General features: G+C 44.7%; 1 protein-coding gene across 6 annotated transcripts in view; it reads right to left on the bottom strand.

Annotated features, from left to right (window-relative positions):
* Nucleotides 1-6,769: 6,769 nt before the first annotated feature.
* The window catches only part of NUP214 (nucleoporin 214), a 46,876-nt gene continuing 30,912 nt past the window's right edge, over nt 6,770-22,733 (bottom strand). For 2 of the 6 annotated variants that reach the window (XM_076355073.1, XM_076355076.1), the window contains exons 29-36: nt 19,762-21,528; nt 18,187-18,260; nt 17,514-17,670; nt 15,193-15,342; nt 12,276-12,447; nt 8,570-8,712; nt 7,692-7,716; nt 6,770-6,990 (exon numbers count right to left, since the gene is read on the bottom strand). In XM_076355073.1, the coding sequence (XP_076211188.1) occupies nt 6,957-6,990; nt 7,692-7,716; nt 8,570-8,712; nt 12,276-12,447; nt 15,193-15,342; nt 17,514-17,670; nt 18,187-18,260; nt 19,762-21,528 (2,522 nt within the window). In that variant the 3' untranslated portion in view covers nt 6,770-6,956. Of the gene's footprint in view, nt 6,991-7,691; nt 7,717-8,569; nt 8,713-12,009; nt 12,448-15,192; nt 15,343-17,513; nt 17,671-18,186; nt 18,261-19,761; nt 21,529-22,733 lie in introns of those variants that run through there. The other 4 variants (XM_076355074.1, XM_076355078.1, XM_076355075.1 and 1 more) reach the window with 3 other exon arrangements.

Genomic DNA, 22,733 nt, shown 5'->3' with positions numbered 1-22,733 from the left:
CGCGTCTGCCTGGAGTCGTTTGGGCGGTGGCTGTTTTTAAACGAACGGCTCCACCACCTCTGCACTCACGTTTCAAGGCGGCGATAAACATCCTATTTGCCATGAGTGCCTTTTCTCTCCATTTGAGCTCTTACGCCACACCAGATAGAGCGCGGAGGTTTCTGGTTAAAAATACCAGCTGACATCCTGCATTTTTCATTACCAGGCTGCTGTGCATCTTGCGACGGCAGGACAGAGCCGAGCCGGTTGGCACAGGCAGCAGCTGAACTTCCGCACAGTTCAGTTTCCAGACGCTGTTTGCTTATTCAGCGAAAGCCTGGTCAGATGTTAGCTGTAAGTACCGCATCTGGAGAGAGGCAGCCTCTCAGCCAGGTTCCAGTATCCCGGGCAGCGGAGAGCAGCCCTGCCCTTTCAGACCTGGGCAAACGAGAGGTTAAAAGCTGCTGCAGTGTATGGCTGGTTTTCAAATACCACGCTGTATTCATTTCACTGTTTTCCCCCCACATTTTTCACATGTAGGTTCTGCTTGCTTTTCAGTAAGGGAAACTGTCAGAATTATTTTCAGAGAGCAGGGGGGTGCCTGGCCAAGTGGCCAGCACAGCTCCCGTGCTAACCCGTTAATCCACAGGGCCCAACCCTGACCCCTTCCAGGTCTGTACTCCAGCTCCTCCTGCCATGGCCCCATCCCACCGTGGGCTCCCTTCCCACCGGCTGTACCCCAAGGCAGACACAGGTTTCTCTTTCTCTCTTTTTTTCAATTTTTTTTTTGTTCTTTCAGTAGTTTTGCTGCTCTCTGATCCAGCCCGCAGAGAAGCATTGAGGCTTCTCAAAAAGCAGCAGAGGAAAGGCTTGCTCTGTCTGCTGCAAGATCATGCTGCTGCATCGGCTCCCACCCGGCACCCCTGGAACCCTCCTGCCCGTCGGGCTGGAGAAGCCACACCACGCTCGGGGCTTTCCCGGCGTGTGCCCTGAGCACAGGGGCTGAACCCTTACCTGGGCACCCCGCAACAAGGTGCGCCTCACACCGATGTCTCCCCTTCGCTGCATCTCCCTGGGTCCTGCCTGGAGCGAACAAGAGCCCGTTACAAGCCTGTTATGCCCCTTAAAGGTTGTAGCCAACCTTTGCAGCTCAAAAGCCTTTTGCACGCTGCTGCCGGGCAGCAGGGAGAGCTGGTACCGTCATCCACAAACCACTGAGGTGTGCGCCCACATAAAACATGGACAGCCACATCGTCAGTTTGGGAAGCTCCACCAGCACGTAGCAGTGACACAAACCCAAGTGCGGGAGGGGAAGGGGTGGAATGATACGTATGGGAGGTCACGGCTCGAGGAAAGGAATGTGCATGGATGGAGCCTGAGCAGAGGAGAGGACAGGTTCTGAGTGGGATTCCTTTCCACAGTGGAAACTCTCCAGCCTCATCTGTTGATAGCAGGTTAAATTTAGATGTCCTAGTTTTGGAGGGAGGGAGGGGTGGAGAGGGGACACCAGCCAACTCACAGCTGTTTTGGGTGACACCCTGAAAAAGCCAAAAGCGCCCGGTCACTTATTGTCTGCGGAGAGACACTCGAAAGCCTCCTGAGAAGGATCACGAGGATGGTGGGAAGGCCGTCGGCTGCTGAACGCAGCAGAGCCGGGGTGATGGTGGAGCCCAGTTCTGGTGCTTCAGGTAACACCAACGTCCATCCTTTATTGCAGTGCGTTTGTGAATGCTGAGGCTACAAATCAAACTGCACCGTTCTAGAGGTTTTGTCACTTGGCTTTGTGATTTTCTAACCTCGGTTTCAAGCGGACTGAGGCAACAGTTCCTTCGGTTGAAGAAATACCCTCCGGCCTCCACGGTCCCTGCTCGAAACTGTTTGCAGGGACTTCCCTCTGCTGATGCAAATCAGGTTTTGTTTCCTATTTCTTCTATCTCACATCTTGTTAAGCTGTTCATGTGCAGCAGCTGCAAACACTCATTTTATTCCTTCATGCTTTCAAGTTTTAAACCAAAATATTTTTAGCAAAGCACCGAAGAGCCTTGAAGCATCTATTAAAAAACAAAAAAGCAACCCTGTGTCATGGGTTGCACGCACATAGTTACAACAGAGCTCCTCAAACAACCTGCATCAAGATTTCCAAGGCTGCCTTTAGTAACACCTTTGTACATTGGTTCCCACAAAGCTATCGGGTAGAGAGTCCTGGCAACACGTCCAAACACAGGAGAGCAGCACTGGAAGGTCAGGTCCAATCCTACCACGATTCATAACTTTAGGGTTGTCCCACATTTCCCCCTCAAAATAGGGCAATAGCTTATTTCAGCTTTGATGCAGAAGCCGTTCTGACACCATTTCAGCACAGCGCATTTGAAGCACTGAAGCTCCTGGCACCTGCAGAGCAGAACTGCAGGGAGCGACTCCAGCACCCTGCTCCGAGAGGGTGGTGTGAGGGGGGTGACCCGTCCCTTCCAGCGCTGGAATGGGGTGCTGTGATGAGGCAGGACTGCAGCCCAAGGCCAGAGCATCGCCCGCGGCTGCGTGCGCCTGGGAACAGTGCCACAGCACCGGGGCTGAGCGACAGCCCTGCCGTATCGTTTGAGCAACGCGCTTGCTGGCAAGACGCAACTTCATTTTTATCTCGTGTTCAGGGAACGGTACGAGTTCAGATACAGGCGCTGGCGGCACAAAGCGTGCCTGTGTGTGATAAAGGCATGTACGGAGAAGTCCTGGCTCTGCAGCAGGAGCCAGAGACACGTTTGCAGAGGAGCTTTGTGACCTACTGAAAGTTGCAGAAAAACAAGGTGTGGATGGTGCAAGACAGGGAACCTGCTGAGCGTAACCGCGGGGCCCTCGGGGACCTGACACAGAAGCCCACGGGCACACAGAAGTGTGAAGAGTTGAAAAACGTGCCGACACGTCCAAGCTCATCCCTCGCTGAGGAAGAGTCGGTCTTTCCTTGATGGCTGCAAAAGCCTGGGGCCTCGCTGCTGCAAGAGGGAGAAAGGACAGGGCTGGTCTCGCTGCCGACCAAGGGCTGCTCGTCCCCGCCGAGCTGCAGCCGCCTCTTCCCAGCCCCTGGGGCTCAACGCGACATTTATCTAGGAATAAAAACTCCCTCGGCATTACCAGACACGCTCATGCCAAAGCCTCATGCAGGATTATTTTTCCTTGTAAGCCACGCTGAAAGCAATGCACAAGGGCAGGACAGATGAAAACTAAGAAGGGAGAAATAAAATGTCACTTCAGCCCCCGGGCCTGCAGCGGCAGGGACATGTACACGGGCTGACGGGGCAAAGGGAGGCAGCTCCGTGCAGGACTGCTGGCAAGGGGCAGAGACCAGCGCCGGCCGAGACTGTGCCCCTGGTTCCTTGGCAAAGGGGTGGGAGGAGAGGTAGTGCCACCACCTGCCTTCACCTTTCCGCTGCCTCACTCCCTGCTCCCAGCTGGAGCAAGGGTCCGAGATGTTCAGCAGCACTTTTCTGACCTCCACCATCTCACAGGAATCCTACTCATCCCCGAGACTCACCACACACACGCAAACACACCACAGCAGCTCGCTGTTGAGGCCGATAAGCCCGTCCTGAGCAGGACGGTCATGTCAGAAACACGTCTGGTTTCTCCCACGGAGCATCGCCAGGGTTTTGGTCAGCGGCATGTCAGCTCTGCCCCCAGCACCACTCGGGCAGGGAGGTGGCCGCGAGGGATGAAGCGAGCTGAGGGATATAACCCAGCAGCATAGGATGAATTTCAGCCCTGTGATCCCTCCTCGGTTCCACAGCAGAGGGATGCCTCTGGCATTTGTCCCTTGGTCACCTCTCCCCAGCACGCTGTTGTGGCACAGAAGGGCCGAGGCCGCTGGGGACAGAGCAATGACAACCTTCCCTCCCAGGAGATGGATCCGGATGGAGCGGTACAGCCGAGACCACTGGTACTCTGCAAGACACCTGTATCCTGGAATACCAAAATACAGTAAAAACCTTTAGAACAGGAGATTAAATAATTTTTCTTTCTTTTTGCGCCTCTGTGACGAAGCTACATTTTGCCCCTTTTCCAGAAAAAGGCTCTTTTCTTTGTTGCTCTTCTAGCCTTCGAGGAAGCAGAAATCCCCAGGCTGGTCTCCCCACGGGTTTGGGGAGATCTTCGCTATGCCTCAGGCTCCCCTCTGCCCACCAAGTCTGTAACACCATCGTTAGTGCTCTGCCATAGCAGAGCATCACCGGCACTCAGCTTTCCACTGCCTCAAGGCCATGGCGTAGTCTCAGGGGAGGGAAAAATAAGCGTGTTCTTTCATTAGAAATAATTAAGAATCCACCTTTGATAAAAGCCTTGGAAGATTTCTTCACATACTGAAATGGCAGGAAAAAAAAGGCACAACCACATTAGCACAGACAAAATAAGCTCCTTCAGAGTAGTCGTGGAATGGTTGCCATTACTTATTTGAGGATTAACCAGCACAGACAACACAACTACTGAAACGAGGGCTCCAAGCCCAGCTAGTCCTTGGCTTCTTCACCAGGTCTGCCAAGACGGGGGCTTTCTGTGTTAGTAACTTTATTCTTTGGTGGACGTCTGTCCACAAAAACCTGGACAGAGGCCATGAGATCACAGGCCACCTAAGACAGATGACAGACTACTGTAACAGCTTCTGGCAACCACCAACCGAACGTCACAGGCACTTGCCAAGTCCTTGAGTCATCTAATGAAAATGCAGATCTTTCGAAGTCGACTTTGCTACGTTTTGTGCATATTCCTGTAGGCTTGTGGTCACGATCAGCCTCTCTACGCTGCTCAGCTCCTCCAGCAGCTACTATGGAAACCAGGAGCAGCGCCCTTCTCAAGGGCAGAGAGTTCAGGGGATTGGGTTGTTTCAGCCATGATTTTGGAAGCATTGCAAGAAAATAACTTGCATGTTCAATCAGGATCTAGAGCAATTCTAACGGCCCTTCGCTTGCAGAGGGTAAAGGAGTTAAACAGGTACCAAGCAGCACAGCAGGGACAACCCCCAACTGCTCCCATCATTCCAAAAGGGAAACTTTAAATGGCTCAGCATGCCAACAGCACATTCTTACCAAGCCAATCTTCTCCATAGCAAGAGGTTTATTAGCTATCTGGGGGAGCACAGCTGATACGGCCTTGCTAGGAGGTGTCGCATGCCACAGCGAGGGGAGATTAATGCAAAGAATTTAAGGTCAATGGTTTGGGCCAGCTGCTATTTATAAAGAGGAAGGAAAGCAGAACAGCGGTATCGCCTCTAGGCCTTAAGAAATGCTGTATAGTCAAGGAGAACATACTGGGAGGGCACAGTTCAACCTGTCTTCAGCTTCTTCTTCCATCTCCAAACTAGCAATTTTCAGAAAACTTTCTCTTCTGTTCCAGTGCTGTGGTCCCAGGATCGCTAGCACTTGCTCTCTTCCGTTAGAGGGGAAGGGAGGTTATAAACAAACCCCTGACAACAGTGCTGTCTCTAATACGACGTGCATCGTGCCAGAGTTCAGAAATCCAGGGCATATGTAAAAGCCGTAGAGCCTATAGCCTTGCAAAGCCTCTCCACATCTAAAAATAAGCCCTCCTTGTACGCTATATTCCCCATATTTCAGTGGTCTTCCTTTTTAAAGGGAACCTACCCAACGTCATTCCCGGGTGCAGAGACAGGAAGGACACTTTCCACAACTAGAGGAGGAGTTAGGTCGAACGCCAACTTTTTATGTTGGCTTGAAAAAAGCAATTTCTTCAGGAACTGTTGATAGATGTAAGTATTTAGTTTATAACACTGGATGTGAAAACAAGCAGTTATCAACTATTTACAATTCCAAAAAGTGACCACATGCCCACTTGCCAACCAAACCAGAAAATGACACTTGTCATCATATTGTGTGGTATTAAAAAAAAGAAACGTTAGCACGTTTCTGCTGAAAACAGAAAAAGCAGAAGTATGCCAGAATGTCCTAACAGGACCAACAAGATCAAACCATCCAATCTGCATGTATTCAACTAATACATAAGCTGTTATTTCAAATGCATTTTTCACAGAGCAACAAAAACCCACTACATCATTTAGAGGCTTCATGGAGGTCAGATGCATCAAACAGAAAAAGTGTTCGTCCAGAATGCCTTCAGGGCATTCTTTAAAACATTTGCTCAGTATGTTCAAGTATAAACATATGAGAATTTCACAAATGTTATCGACTAAAGCTAAAAGCTACAGGGAAAAAGTACAATCTCATACATGGTAGAAAAAAAACCGTAGCTGACAGTAGAATCCAACAGCCAAAGCCACAAGCTGCAAAATCACTAATGCCTCCGGATGGAGGTCACACTTCTTATTCAAGGGCCAGAAGTTTTCCCTGAGTTCCATTCTCCCGAGTTCTGTAAAATATACAGAAAGGTAAAAATAGGAGAGCTTTTACTTCCCACCTCTTTGCTGAATGTTACTGCCATGGGAACGTGTTCTGCACGCAGCCAGTTTCTTCTCAGATAATTTCCTATTTCTCCACTAAGCCTCTGGCTCACACATGACTCAGTTTTAGCACTTCAGTGAGATAAGCATGTGCCCCATCCTATACTTAAAATTAGCAGGGCAAACTTCAGCCCCTTCTTAAGAGCCTAGGATAATCAGTCATTCTCTTCAATGAAAAATGTGCTGGTTTATATCAGGAACCAACTTGAGCTACTCCCTTGTCTAGGCAAGGGATGAACAACAGAAAGCTAAGTCCAGTACGGGGCTGGTAACCACAGCATACATCTATTTCTTCTAGATCCAGGGAGATAAACCCTTCCAAAACAAGTAACATCAAGGCAGATAAAATAGTTTAATATAGAGCGAGAACAAGTGTTGCATAAAAATAAGCAAAATCTTTTTCTTAAAAAAAGGTCTGAGAACTCGTATTTGAAAGAAAAGCTGTTTGGATATTGATCATGTAGGTGACTCATGAACGCAGGAGCTACTGCACAGTTCTACAGGAGAGTTCAGGATGTTCTTAGCTTCTCCATCCACTAAATCCAGAGGAAGATCTGTGGAGCGAGAAAAAAAAAAAAAACAACACAGCAATGAGTGCTAGAGTCTCCCTCAGGCAGTATTAATTCAAGAGATCTCTCAACCAAAACTTCCAGTCTCCCTAGTATCAGAAACTTATTATGAGATCGCATTGGTATTTCCAGCACCTTTTACCTGAGACTGCATCAACACCTACTAACTAGATATAATTATGCTTATTCTAAAGCCTACCATCTGGAGATACACATGCTTTCTCTACTTGACAGGGAAACAAAGTAAAAGAAACTTGCTAGAAGTAATCCAGCAAGCCAGCGGCAGAGTGGATGACAGAGTTAACCTCAGACCTTAGTCCCGTTCTTTAACTAAATCAGCACCTCGATTCAGCCAGGTAAGTACCAATTTATTTCATTCCTTGTTTCAACCTGACAAACGGAGTAGATATTAGATTCACACACAGCTTGAGCACACACCTCATGTGCCTGAGAGGTGGAGAAGGAGCATGATCTAACTGAAAATTCTCTCTTATATGAAAGATTAATCTCACTGGAAAGCACACATTCAGAGCCTGGACTTTGAGCTCTATGTAGTGCCACTAAAAAGGAAATCAGAACTAGTACGTTACTGCTACTTTCAAAGCTTGCTCTTGTAAACATTCAACTCTTCTATTTTGGTTCTATTTGTATTTTTAACGAAGAGTTAGACACAAAATGGTACTTACGTGTTAGATGATCCAAAACCAAACCCTGAAAGAAAGGCAAGATTAGAAAAAGAATTGTTAAAAAGTAAAATGAACGCGTAAGATTTGTAGTAAATGTCCCCTCCCACACACAGATTGAAAAACATTTCTTTCCTGCCTTAGGCCAGGGAAAGAGTGATGGGCAAACAATGAAAGTCAAATCTCCATCTAGAAGAAAAGTGACTTGCCTCGGTTCCTAAGAGGGCTTTGCTTTCGCTGCTAATCAGCTAGGTCCATCCATGAGCAGCAACTGCGTACAATGCGCCTGGTTTATTCACCTCTCCATGAAAGTAAGAGGGCTGCTTTCTGAAGATGGAGTTTGTGCTTAATGCAAGGCAGTGGTGCCAGGCAGACCACCAATGAACGTATCCTCTCTCAAAGGCTCTGTTCTCAGCCCTGTGTAAGTCACTGCAGCTTCACTGAATTACGTCAGATAAAAATTTGGCTATTGGTGTTCTAGCTCAATTTTGCAGTGCATATTCTTTTGACACTAAGTACTTACATACAGATACCCATGCATGTGGCACTGAAGAGATACTCATTATTTCTCAATATTGTCCTTTGAGAAGAAAGAACAACTCCACAAAAAGGGGTGAAAAGCAATAATCTGATGAGGTGTGCAGAAGAAGAGTGATTTATTGACATGCCAGACAGCAAATCAGTGATGGAATAATAAGATAAAGTCTGTGAAGAAGCTACACCCCACCCTGCAGCTCAATTCTCCAGGCCGTGGTGCCCTCCCTATAGCAGGACTAGGAGCAGGCAGATTTTTGAGAGGGAGCTGAGGAGTCACTCCTGAGTTACAAGGAAAACTGGAGGCATGGGGCCTGTTCGGTTCATTGTATTTTAGCTTCTCCTACCTCCTCCACCTGTCCCAAAAGCTGAGAATCCACTGCTTTGTGTGCCGAAACCGGTACCCTGTTGCGACAGCGATCCAAATGTCGGGGTATTTTGATTTGCTAGAGTGCCAAACGATGCTGTATTGTTACTGGTACCACCAAACCTGCAGTTTAAAGCAAAAATTTGTGTTTGGAAGCATCTTCTCACTTACAGTGCTATTTTGTCCCCATACCACAATAACAACAGTGCAATCCTTAAACAAGGATACATCAAAAGAGCGAGACCACCCAATATGAATAATTATAATTGTTCATTCTGGAAATGGATTTTCTGGTTTGGGAAAGACTATTGTACATACAAACGTCTGTTCAGCTCCCATTCTTAATGTACACCAGGCAGAAAGGCAAATACGTTCATGCTTACACAGGATACATTTTCAAGTGCTTGGAAATACCAACTCCAGCAATCAAATGGAATATATTAACTCACCCCTGTGTGTAGTTTTCACCCTTTAAGCTCCAGAGTACAGCATCGTTTTGTTTCACAAACAGGGCAGCAAACACGGAATTGGCATGAGCTGCTCATGGCCAGAGCACAAAGCAGAGCCCATATACAGAACCCAGGCTCCCAACTTTCAGACGGTACCTTACCCACTGCCCATGTAAACTGTCTGCAGATTTCTCAATTCCTTTCTCTCCCCAGCCCATTTTGAACCACGCACAGTTCCAGTGCTTTCCTGAAGATCTGCCCCTACCTGGCATTTCTCCCCACCACCTTTGGATTAATTCCCTAATTGCTTTTGGGAACTGAAATAAGAAACACTTTTATATATGGAAATTGGTCTCCTTTCTCCACCCAGTCCGTCCAACCAGGCATTGTAGAGCTATCAGCATGACACACTACTGAGACCACGATATGTATTATGGCTCTCTGCCCCCCCCCCCCGCCTTCTCCCGATTCTGAACATAAGAGGTGCACTCAAAAAATGAGCTTCAAGTGTTTCTCTAACTTAAACTGGGCAAAATGCAGACACAAAGTTTTCAAATGACAAGCTCTGCTAAGGCTCTGCAAGTGCACAATGCTACTAGTACTAACCCAGCACCAGCCCACCCCTGAGCAGACACTTGGTCAAGTCAAATAGTGTGCCAGCTTTGCAAGGCTGTGCCTCACACAAGCTCCTGTCATTTCTGACTTAAAATATGAACTGACAGCACGTTAACCCACCTCCCCACCCATCCAGATCTAGAAGACTTTAAAAAAGAAAACAAAAAAAAAAACCAACCCACAACACACATCAAAATATATCTCTCCAGATAAAAGACAACCCTCGTAGCAGTGTGACAAGCAATTCACCTGGTAAAGGACATCACCTCTCCTATCCCAGACACTGTCAACCATACACACTACTTCCACACACAGCATTAGATACAATGGGCAGTTCAGTGACTTTGCATCTTTGGCCCTGCTAACCCCTGTGCCTCTGGTTTGGCTCTTGAGCCATGTACCTTGCAGACAACTTCAGCTCAGAACAATAAACATGGTTTTCTCAGGAAGAGCAAAACAGGTTTTGTGGTTCTTTTTAAAGAGAAGCAAGATGGGGTGATGCATTTTAGAACAAGAGGTTTTAACAGTGCTCCATCTTCTCAGGACTATGCCACTAAACACACAAATCATGTCTACCCGGTGAAACGAAGTGGAGGTGAAAATAGTGACAAAGAAACTTGTGGTTCAAACTGCTTCTTTCAGTTGCAACTGGAAGAACATGCCTGTTGAAAAAGGCTAAGCATAGTACAAGTAGAGAAATAGCTTAAGCTATGGGCAAGGTTTTTTTTAAACATATAAAAGACATGAGATAGGTTTGATTAAATTGTTACCAGGCAATGACTATCTTACCCAGATTTTTAGGTCTTTTGTAAAGCTCCTATACAACACAGAATGGAGAGGCACTTGAGGTTAGTTTATGAAAGCAAAACATTATTTGCTCACAAACAGCCGGAATTGCAGACTTTGAAGAAGTGTAGTTGTTTCTATTTTTTGATACCCAAGTCATTTACCAAGCGATGCAGATTCTTCAGAATTGAAGCAGCAATGAATCACATGTATTTAAGTTAGCAGGGTGTTCTCAGAAACTCGGAGCTAATACTGCACAACGTACTGGCAAGTAACTTCTCTCTGGACTTGGGATTTTTGAAGTTTCACTTCAAGAGAAAGGCAGAAAGGAAGTCCTGCGCAGACGCTACCTTATACTGCAGAATTAAACTATTGCTCAAAATTTTGTGGTGAGATTTGGATTTTTGTAAAGCTGCCTGGGAATTCTGCACGCTCTTTTAAAGTTTTTAAAATCAAAATCAAATTCCTCAGGCAACTCCGAAGATATCAGAGTGAGACTGCACCTTTCTAATAGAGAAGATATTCTCAAAACTTCCCACAAGTTAAGCCACTGAATTATTTCTTGAGTCTGCAGACTCGTTATGCAAGCCCTCTGTTTGAATCAGCGTGCTGCTTGTTCTGAATCCCATTTTATCTTTAAGCTTCCAACATTGTCACTGAGTGCATCCAGCTTCAGTACAAAATCCTGCAGCACAATGGCTGAAATTTGGAACTTAACAAAATATCAGTTGAGTTGAAGCTAAGTCATCCCTACAAACGCATCCTTCTTTGTGGGGATTTAATTAAGCTGCCTCTGTTTTTACCCTTTCCAAAGGGACTCTCCAACCTGCTGCACCAGAGTTCAGGACGTAGCAGAACCACCTAGCTGAAGCCTCCCACAGCTCAGGGGTGCCCTGGCAGATGAGTATCTGCCTAACCTCATGGGGAATTAACAAGTTACACTTCTGGATGTTCTAATGTGCCTTACGTAAAGGCAGTTCCTCCTGAAACTAAAAAGACAAACACTTGTGAAATATGTAAACACTAAGATTGGGAAGATATCCAGTTTCCTCTTTTCACTGGCAATTTTTCTTTTTTTAATTGGGTCTGTTCGGTCTGCGTATAATTGTAGGGCGTGAAGGAGAGTTGCTTGCTGGTAGTGCAATACTGAAGAATTGCATTTGCTGCCTATTGCAGAAGCTGCTTAGCAAGGTTTGAAATTCTGTATTTGCTGAACAAAACAAGGAATAAAGTGCTGTCTACGCTGGTGCCAAGCACAGGCTTAAGGGGTAAAGAAACAGGTAAAACCAATCAGTGTGGGATAAACACAATTCGCTCTGGAAGCGCAGGCTGTTACAAGTGCTTCAACCCATTCCCCTAAAGGTGAGGGAACAGACTGAATTCTCATTAGTATCTCTAGCGCAAATCTCACAAGTGGATAAGGTGGCTAGACAGAGTCACAGATAATGGTATTTATTATTTTCTTTGCTAGGCATAGTTTGTAGGCCTAGATTTGAACTCATTAAGTGTGCACACAGAAAATACTCCTGCATTTCCTTAGACACTTGCAAGATGACTCACATTCCCCCCCCCCCCAGTCTCTAACGCTAAAGATTCAACACAGTTTCAGCATTAAAATAAGATCATACACATTATTTCCTTTGGGGTTAAAGTCTTAGTTTTATGCCTTTTTTAATTTTTTTTTTTAAAAAAACGAACAAACAAACCAAGGACACTTAGAGCTTTGCAATCAATCGCAGAATATATTTTTTACGTTAATGCAGAGGTAACTAAGCATAATAGTTTTTGTCATGCAAGAACATTGTTTTCCCAAACCCTGGACCCTGGTTGGCTTACCCAAATCCTCCAGCGCTGGCTGCTGCTGTACCCTCGCCGAACACTTTGCCTCCCGTTGAGCCCAGAGGGCTTGAAAAGGTTGGGGCTGAACCGAATGCTGGCATCCCTCCGAACCCAGGGGATCCCCCAAAAGTGGGAGGGCTGCCAAACACTGGAGCAGCACCGAAGCCACCTGAGCAAAACAGAGGCAAAAAAGGGACAAGAACATCATGTAAACAATAATGCAGAAAGAGAAAACAAAAACTAGATTTCCAAGTAGACAATCTCCATAATGGGGCTGTTCATCTTATCATATGGACACAGCATTATTTATAAAACTAACTGCCACAAAGCTTCCAAACTGCAGGGTATTTTGTTATATCCAGAAGAAAACCACATTCTGGGTCTCTTGAATGTTTGAGCACAAGATCAACTCAATCCCCAGAGCTGTACTAGAAGGTGGTAATATATCGTACATGCTTGCACACTTGCTTTATATAAAAGAAGACCAGTATCTTAATTGTGAGGCAGCAAGTGTGCACAATAACCAAGTTATAGTAAAAATACATACAACAGGTGCTAGACTGATGCTTTTATTATTATAAAAGACGACATATCCATCCTTCATCATAAAACTAGCACTCCTTACCGGAAAAAAAAATCTTAGCACATGTAGTCAGTTTTAAAGTAAAGCTCTGCTCATCACCATTTAAACAAGTTACTATCCAAAGGAACTGCATATAACGATGTAAAATGAAAAGTCTCCTGTAAAGGTCAGCTTTGTGAACATTCGGCTGCTGGGGTGTGGTTGCAGTGTTTTACCCTGGCTTCTAATGTAAAGCTCTGGAAGAACATACAAGTGTCCTGCGGACAGAATTTCATGCATGCAAGTGCTTAAACTGGAAGAACTCCCCAGTGCAATGGGCAAGTCTCCCCCATCTCTTAAGACCAGAGAGTAGATAGCAAGCTTGGATTTTTAGGTGCTCCAGTGACGCAAAAAGATTCAGGAGGTAGGGTATTATCTACTCCTCGTTTAAGTGTGGAAACTAAGATGCAATGATTAAATGACAGGTCAGTGGAACTGCACGATTCCTGCAGGGAATCAAGAACTCAACCCTGCTCTTGGAAATTTCTGTTTGGGGTTTAGCTGCCTTCTGCAGCTCTGAATGGACTTCTACCCAGATTATTTCATTCTATGTTCATATGCTGATATTATTGGCCTGTTTCTAATTGACACTGTGGAAGGTGAAGGACACCTGCTCTTTTGTTTGACTACGGATGAGGATGGGATACCACCACACATTTTAATACCCTGGGTGAAATTCCAGTCCATGTCAAGGTAATGGATACTGTTTGGCTGTAAAAACAAAAGGTCTGGAAAAAAATAAATCCTAGGCCTGAATTATTTAAACACAGATCAGATATCTTGTTACCTCTATCTCTAGGAAGTTAAGAGTATTTATCACAGGGGCTGAAGCTTTGCTCGGCATACACTCTCTTTTGCAATGCATATTAACAAACAGTGGAGAAAGGAAAGTGAAATACATAAGTAGTGAAACCAGGACAAAGGGGGATTCAAATCAAGTAAACCCTTCCACTGCAGTTGGAGAGGAAGACACACCATTCATTTCAATATTTAGCAAATATAACCAGAGGAGGGAAGGATCTGAGGGGCTCTGTGTGAGTGGATGTGCTTCTGCAGAAACCTCTTGAAAAATCCTATCTCAAGAAGAACTTTGAAACCAAAATAATCAAAAGCAAGGAAAGAGTCATTGGGTAAATGAAAGAAGAACTTCCTTCAGCAATGCCTTTCTCCTCCTCTAGCAAAAATAGCAGATGGGAGGTATGCCTGAGACAAGACACTCAGTCCACTACCAAGCAGAATGCAATACTTGAGAGACACCTTACAAATGGCTGCTGGATCTAACAGCAGCATCATTATGCTCTCAGCCACTTCACTAACACGAGAGCACAGCTACTGTCAAAGCAGAGTGCTTCCTCTCAAAGCACTGCTTCTCCAAAGGGAGTTCTTGAGCACCATTGTCTCAAGACAACTTCAAGGATGACCAAACCTCCCCTACTTCCCCCAGTGATGAAGCTTCAAGAGACGCACTTGGAGCGGAACACCTATCTTCATCAGTGTTCACTGTAAGAACGGTCTGAGGATAGAGGAGAAAAGCTTTGCTCTGCCTGATCCTTTGGGCCTCCATTTTTGCCTGGTAATTAACAAAATGAACATTTTGCCATTCAGTTCTAATGAATATATCACAGTCACCGCTACTTTTGTGGCTCTTTCTTTGGGCAGATGACAGTAAAAAGAAAAGAGGGTTTGTGAGTTAATTGAATCAAATATTGGGAATTCCCAATCGACAAAGGGAACAACAGCTCAACCACAGAAGAAAGTATGATGACAGGTCAGACTGATTTCAAAAGAGAAGGACCTGAAGCATGTCTGATATGAATTTTATGAGGAAGCTTTCCCATTGTAAACACCTGTGCATTCACTCGCATGAAGAAATGGGGACAAAAAGGGTTACAAAACCCAGAGTGAAGTTTGAAAGATAATATTCCAAGGAAGCATCTAAAATAGGAAAAATCTATTCAGTTTCATATTCTGTACTCTTCATTGTACGGTACATAAGAACCGAAATAATTCACACAGCTCTCTGCTCTTAAACTGCAACGGGAATTTCTGGAACGAACACCAGAAAATGTAGTTTACTGGATGCTTTTCTGCACAAGAGATTGTAAATCTCTGCCTTGAATCCACCAGCTAAAGTTCCATTCACTAAGCCATTAGTTATTTTTTATTTATTGTTCAGAGACAATTCCTGTACATGTACTGAGTCCAGGCTGTAGATGTCTAAATAGTAGAATACTCTACTAAATATCTCACAGATAAGCGTGGGTGTTCATAGGGGGTGGATTAACAAAGTACCTGCTTTGTTTGGACTGGAGAACCCAAAGCCTTGAGATGCCACGCTTCCACCACCAGAGCTGAAAGTGCCTGTAGGCTTCTGCTCTCCAAAAGATGAACTGCCAAATCCGAAAGTCTTTGCTCCACTGTTTCCAAATAAGCTAGAAGAATCTGGGGAGATGAATAATACTTGTGAAGCTCATAACAGACAATATTCTACATTACGCTTCATTAACTGGATCAGGAGAAAGGGAAACGCCTTTTACTTCCCCAAGCACAAAATGAACACCACATTGAAAACAGCATGCTGCCGAGAGAAGCCGAGTTTTCCCCTATTCCTACGGGGCTTTGTAGTTCCACCAAGATCCATTCTGGATCTGATGGACCACTAACAACCCTTTATTGCTGCAATCTAGCAAATCACAGTGATGGATGATTTGTTTAGTTGCATCCTGTGCCGCAGTCACTAAAAGACAATCCCTCAAGTGAGAAATCACAGCAGCTAGAATCAGTCTCTCTTGACAAATTAAAGATTCTGAGCTATTTTGGCAATGGCCAGTATTTCTTAACATGACTATCTGACAGGACCTTAAAGTAGGAGCCAAACTTTTCCAGCCTTACTGAGAAATGACTCAAGTTTTCATCTTTCACAAGGCTACACAGAGTTTTAGTATCCAGTGGCAGGACACAGAATAACCAAAGCTTTTCTCTGGTGAACCATCTTGTTTTATTTCATCACAAAACCCAGCAATGCAATAAAGGAGGACTAAATTAGCAAGGTTAGAGAACTGACCTCAATCATTAATCCCAATGGATCATTAAAGAGGCAATAAAAGAAATGGATTTGCTCTCCCAAGACTTGAATTGCTTCTTCTAGCCACTTGCAGCTCATTCTACAGCTTTCCTTTGTTCCCCTACTTTTACGTCTTACACTGCTTCTCCTTCTTTGTGCTTTCTACCTGCTGGACTCCACCCCTACTGCTTTCCCCTTCTGCCAAACCCAAGTCGCAAGTGATGAAATAACGAAGCTGGGCAGTCATTAAATAAAAGCCACAGTTAAGAAATCATCATGAATAGCGTTTGTGACATACCAATGCATGTAACAAACGCAGATCTGCAATAGCTGCGCACGAAAGGCACGAGAGAGCCTGCTATTTCAAACTAATTGCTACAGCAGACAATGGCATACATGCATCTCGGCTCAAATTTTAGAGTATTACCAAGACCTGTTAGCCCAGAAAACTCAAGTCTAATGTGTTTTTATACACTAATAGACAGTGATTGATTCTTGCCCTTACAGTTAATCCTTTACAGCTTCTAGAAAAAATTTCTAATAGTCCCTTAAAGTCCCTGGTGCAAAGGAACCTGCAGGTAGCTTTAATGTATTCTTAACTACTTTTCATGCCTCTTTTGTTAGGTTGGTTGGCTCGGTAAGAAGCAACATGTGGGAGGGTTAGTGTGGCACCTCACGTGCAGATTGATTTAGCTAAAACATGTGTGGACCGATGCCTTTTAGCTGACAACTGGAGCAAAAGAAAGGATAAGTGCTGAGTCCCTCCTCCCAAAGAGGGCTTTAAGACAATTCCTCTCATCTACCCAGCTTTCACGACGCTTGTAAGAGTTTATCTGTGAGACCCCCACCCCATCTACCAAATCTGTATAAAAACTGACAAAAGGAACTCTGTAATTCTGCTTCCTTACCAAAACAGACTACATCCCCATGCCAACCACTAAGCATATTTATTTTTCTTTACTACATCCATGTGACTGAAAAAATTCACATCTTCTTCTAGACATGAAAAATGACTGAGAGCTTACCCATATATTACAGCAAATTTTGATAAAATATATCTTGCATGTGCTGCATAAAGATAGCCATTTTTAGGACAAAGCTGAGGAAACTGCTATCCATCACACACTTGTTAACTTTGTTTCTCTTGAAGATGGGATTCTTAACAATTTCTACAGTGTTACGGCAGGTGAGAAATAATTAAAGCTTTCTAACTTCCAACCAAGTTGGAAGCAGAAATTCAGTGACAAGAATTTAGAGTATTCAATTTTAAAGAAGCACTTGGCCAAGAATTCCCTACACAATATAGATATTCTTCACACTTCTTGCATCTGCTTATTTGTTTCAACAGCTTCCCTACTTGTTTTCCACAAACCTAAAAGAAAAATTCCGGATTACACATCATGCATACTCTCTGTCTCCGTTACCTCCTAGAAGCCTTTCGTGTTAACACAGAATTTACTCAAAGACAACTAATGGCAGAAAAGCAGATGGGATCACAAAAGCAGATGGAGATCACAGCACATTTTGTATTCTTGTTTTGTTCACTTACTCTGGGAAGCTGCAGATCCAAATCCTCCACTGGAGGAACTGAAGGGATTCTTATTGGCTGCATCCTGACTTGGCTTTCCTCCCAAACCACTGAAGAAGCCTCCACCTCTCCCACCACTTCCAGCTCCAAACAAGCCTCCACTGGAAGAAGATGGCTGCTAGAACACAAAAAGGACAAAAAAGGGATTTAAGCAAAGTCAAAGCAGCACATGCCCCCAAGGCTGATTTTTCTGTCTGGCCTATTCCTCTGGATGTACGAAGGGGCTGATGAACCAGCAAGCAATTACCTTCCAACACGTAATGCAGTGAAATCTTATTTAAGTCTGTCTTAAACCTTCTCTATGGTACAGAATAATGCCTTTGAAACTTGCCCTACACTGTCCACTTTCCACTTAGCATGGAATAAAGGCAGGTGACTTACTGCATCTCTATCTTATCTTGCATGTGATGAAACATTTGTCTCTCCATACCCCTTGGAAACATTCACACAGATGCTGCTTTGGTGCCCACTACAGTAGCACATATCTTCACTAGAGACTGGGACACTTTTTACTGAGCATGTCAAATAGTTTTTGTTTTGTTTTTTTTAAATATATTAGAAATAGGTAGGGAACCCTGAACAAGTCCACTATACATAACAGTCCCTTGTTTCTACAAAAGCAATAAATACTTGCCTGGCCAAAGACAGTGCCTCCAGTATTAGCTGCTTGCCCAAACACAGAACCTGTGTTACTAGAACCAAAACCTGCTAAGAAAAGAAAGGAAAATAAACCACCAGAACTATTACTAGGGTATAAGACAATTCAGAGAGGTGACACTAGTCCAGAACAGGGAAAGGACAGGTCTCCCATGCCAAAACACAGGGATGCAAATGATGTTACCAAATGTATCTAGGTTGGACAAATTTAATGTGCCAACACACAAATAATAAATTCCATTGAAAGTTTATTTGAAAGTAATTCTCCTTTTCTCTTCGGCCAACTTAAAAATAAACAGAAAATAAAAGACCTTTTCACTCGTGGGATTGTTGCTAACAATATAAGAGAATTGGATTTCTGTTAACATTGCTATAATAACGCTGCAAGTCATGAACAAGCCCTGTAGCATTCTGATTTCCCTTGTGTAGGGAGGATCTGAGCTTTGTTACCTAAAGATCCCCGTTATAGATAATGAAATGTTTTGATTAAAAAAAGAACTCCCCATCCCATTTCCCAGTTCACTTAAATGTGCATTGTGTAACAAAACTTGCATTTCTATAATTAGGAACACCTTTCTCAAGCAGAGTTCACTTCCCCCAACTTAACTATTCTCTGTTACTGTAGTTAAAATGAGCAAGCAGATTGCCTACAGTGCCATCATTTTTAATTAAATGAGCCTAATTAGTTTTTCTTCCTTAGAAATACACGTTCTCTATTATTACTATGTACCTTTCACTTTTCCCTGGGAGCTCTCTAAAGATTTTACAGACAAAGCTTTGGAAAAAACCCAACAATATATTGTAGCAATGTGGAGAACAAAAGGAGACTGACAAAGAAGGTTCGGTCTGTGCAAGTATTTGATTTAACTGTGTAGACAGGTAGCTGATGGTCATGTTACCACTATATTTAATTTTGAGATGTTTCCAAATGCAAAAGCGGATTTAACAGATTAGTTCCTAGCTAACCCATCACTTTGAGGGCTTAATTTTTTGCCATCCCAGATCATGATACAGTACTACACCTGGCTATACCGCCACTGTTGCACGTACTCAATGCAGCCCACTGAAGGAAGTCCTGCATCTGTATTCCTTGCCCTGATTATGGTCTCAGAGCTGCCTCGTCACTTCAGTGTAACAATTTACAACATACTAATTTAAGATCTTTTACACTATGCTGAATCCAACCCACTTATTGTGCAACAGGCAGGACAATACATAATTCAGAATTAAGTCAAGGTAGACTTGTAAGTATAAAGCGAATGCAAGATTGGATTGAAAAGGCTACATTCAGAGGCCTACTGGTGAATAGCGAAGCAGAGCAAAAGCTTCTTTGGTCTCCAACATTAGCCTCCCCCTCACACACACTGCAGTTTCTATTCTTACTAATTGAAAAAGAAAAAAAAAAAACCCAAACCAAAACCCATCAAGTGCCATGGGGCAGGGGGGGGAACCAAAACAAAAACATCCTACTTTCCCCAGTGATATACTGCTCTCTGTACTTCAGCCAGACAGGACCGCTGGGATATCGCATCCCCCTGCAGTTTGCTCTTACCTGAAGCTTGGCAGAAGCTGAACCCAGCAGATGACGTGGTAGTAGTAACGGCGGCAGTGCTACCAAAGACGGATCCCCCTTGCCCAAAGCCGGTGTTCTGCCCAAACACTGGAGGGCTGCTTTGTCCAAACAACCCCCCTCCAGTGCTGGCAGATGGCTGTCCAAAGGAAAAGGAGCTGGCACTGTTGGTGCTAGCCGGTGCTCCAAAAACATTGCCACTGCTCGAGGCTGCTGTGGAAGCCGCTGGCTGGCCAAAAGCTGGCATTGTCCCAAACCCAGACTGGCTAAAGGTAAAACCACCTGAAGAACTGCTCGCTGGTTGCCCAAAGGTCGGCGCTTGTCCAAAGGCTGGCTGACCAAAGCCCCCGGTAGTGGTGGTGCCGAAAGCAGAAGTACCAAAACCTGAGCTGGCAGCCTGTGTGGTAGCGGTGGCAGTGGACAAGGTACTGGTGGTGAGTTGCCCAAACGGAGAGGATGCTGTGGTACCTGCTGGTAGTTGTCCAAAAACAGGTGGTGTGGAAGGAGGGGCAGTTGTATCACTAGCAGGCTGGCTAAATGCTGAGCCAGAAGAGCTGGAACTTGGAGGCTGAGAGAACACCGAGGAGCCTGCAGAAGTGGGGGCAAACACAGAGGCACCAACAGCTGGACTCTGAACACATGTAGTAACATCAGAGGTAGCAGCCAACACACTTGTGGCTTCTGCAGGAGAGGCAACGTTTGTTGTAGAGGTTGTCACTGAGACATTCTGATCTGGTGGGGCAGATGCAGAGACGGCGGGAGGCACTGGTGCCTTCAAATCACTTGTGGAGGCAGGAGTAGCAACGGCATCAGGGGGAGGTGCTGCTGATGTGATGCCAGAGCCCGCAGAGACAGCGTCCCCGGCTGTGGCCTGGGGTAAAGCGGGTTCTTTAACAGACTCTGAAAGCTGTATCTGTGGCTGTGGTGACTGTGTCACTGGAGGCGAAGACCCAGCTGCTACAGCTTCATTTTCAGATGGCTTTTCTGACACGGACGGTAATTTGGCATCCCCTGCACCCTTATTAGAAGTTGCAGCAGGGACAGCAGTTTGTGATGAACTCAGGAAACTTCCAAATGAGAGGGATGTTGAAGTAGGGAGAGTAGAAGGGGTAGAGGTGGATGTGCTCATACTGTTTGGTTGCTGAATACCAAAGGAAAAGGTGGGTTTGTTGCCGCTAGAGCCTCCAAGATTAAATACCCCAGAAGATCCTGTGTTGGTTATCTGGACGTTACCAAAGAAACTGCCTGTGGCACTAGTGCTGATGGACGGGGATGCCGTGCCAGCCGATGCGACTGATGTTGAAGCAGCTTCTCCAGCTTTTCCTAGTGACAAGGGAGCACCAAAAGTAAACCCAGAAGGTATTGTAGATACTTTAGTTGACTGTGCTCCTGCAACACTGGTAGATGGTGCTTTAGTGGTGGTCTTGGCATTATCATCTACTTGACCAACCCGTAGTCCTGAGAAGCTCCCAAGAGTTTCCCCAGCTAGATTGCTCTGAAACAAGTGATCTCCTGGTTTAGATGGAGGGACATCCAACTTGCCAGAGGCTGTGGAGGGAGCAGATGATGTTGTTGCAGCAGGTTTGTTTGACTGGGTGCCATCTGCTGAGGAGCTATTTCCTATTAAGGCTCCTGGAGCACTTGCTGGCTTGAGGGACCCAAAAGCAAAGTTGCTCTCAGGGACTGCTCCAAATTTGGAACCCCCAGCAAGCGAAAATGAATCCGTCTGGGTGGACTCTTTAGCAGGGGCTGTCAGTGAGAGAGACAGAAGTTACAAATTGAGTTACGGTATGCAAAGCTCATTTATCATTCTTACAATAATAGCATGCTTTAGTGCTTCACATTGTTAGACAGTGCTCTTGCCTCAAAAATACAAAGCCTCTGACCATCAGGTAACTGCCACTTCCATGTGCATTCAGGAGACAACAATGACATCTGAAGCCTTTATGGACAGGGTTGCAGTGACAAACAGTTACTTTCATGTCATAGCCTCCACTTAACCATCCTTCTCTTTGAGTACAGACAATTTCAGCCTTTGGCTCCTATCTCTTTTTCAACAGTTTGATAAAAACATAAAAGACCTGGTTACTACAGACCATTTGCTGTTAACACCATTTTCACCCCTTCTTACTTGGTTCAGCTAAACAATTCCTGACATTCACTACAGAACTCTCTGTTTAATCAATGCCTCAGAACAGAGTTTGGGACATAAAAATACTTTCTGGCACTTGAAAAGTCTTCTACAGAATCAAATCTTTCTTTACAAATTCAGCTATTTATAGACCACTGACCAGTTTCTATGCAGCCTGTTTTCAGCTTTGAAAGACTAGAGAAGAGCCCTCAAATGTAATTGCCAAAGCAGCTCCACTTATAAGATATACTGCTGTCCAACAGTGTGAAGCTGCTGAAGTTTAAAGGGAGACTGGACTAGTTTTATTTGATGTATTGTCATTTCATGTCTGAGCACCAAATACACACAAATTCTGACTTGAAGACACTGCATTGGTGTTTGGACCACGGGTTGATTTGGACAAGATACAGGAAATCTACATGGAGATCAAATAACAAAGAGCAAAAGCTTCTTAGCACAGCTGGTATTATCCTTATGTTTTACCTTATATTAAGTATATTTAAGTATATTAGTAACTGACACTGAATAACGTAGCGTTTGTTTCCTCCTGAGGCACTGAAATTCCTTCTGCTGTTCTTCCATCACCAGCTAACAGAGGCAAAGGTGCTCCTACCATTTCACGGAGCAGCGTGAAGTAACTGTCCTCACACAACGCTGTAGTTTACAAGTCTGTCTCCCACACCTCCCGCTCCTCCTTTATTCAGTGTTATTTACCTAAGCTTTTATGTTAACTGAATCTTCAAGTTTTAAGCCAAGTTAGTTCTCTCTGCTTAACGTCAACAGAGTATTAGTAGTATTGCTGTGGCTGTGATGGTCTAAGGAT

This window comes from Aptenodytes patagonicus, chromosome 18, assembly GCF_965638725.1.
Source record: "Aptenodytes patagonicus chromosome 18, bAptPat1.pri.cur, whole genome shotgun sequence".
Classification (NCBI taxonomy): Eukaryota; Metazoa; Chordata; class Aves; order Sphenisciformes; family Spheniscidae; genus Aptenodytes; species Aptenodytes patagonicus.
This window is presented reverse-complemented; position numbering and strand designations above follow the sequence as displayed.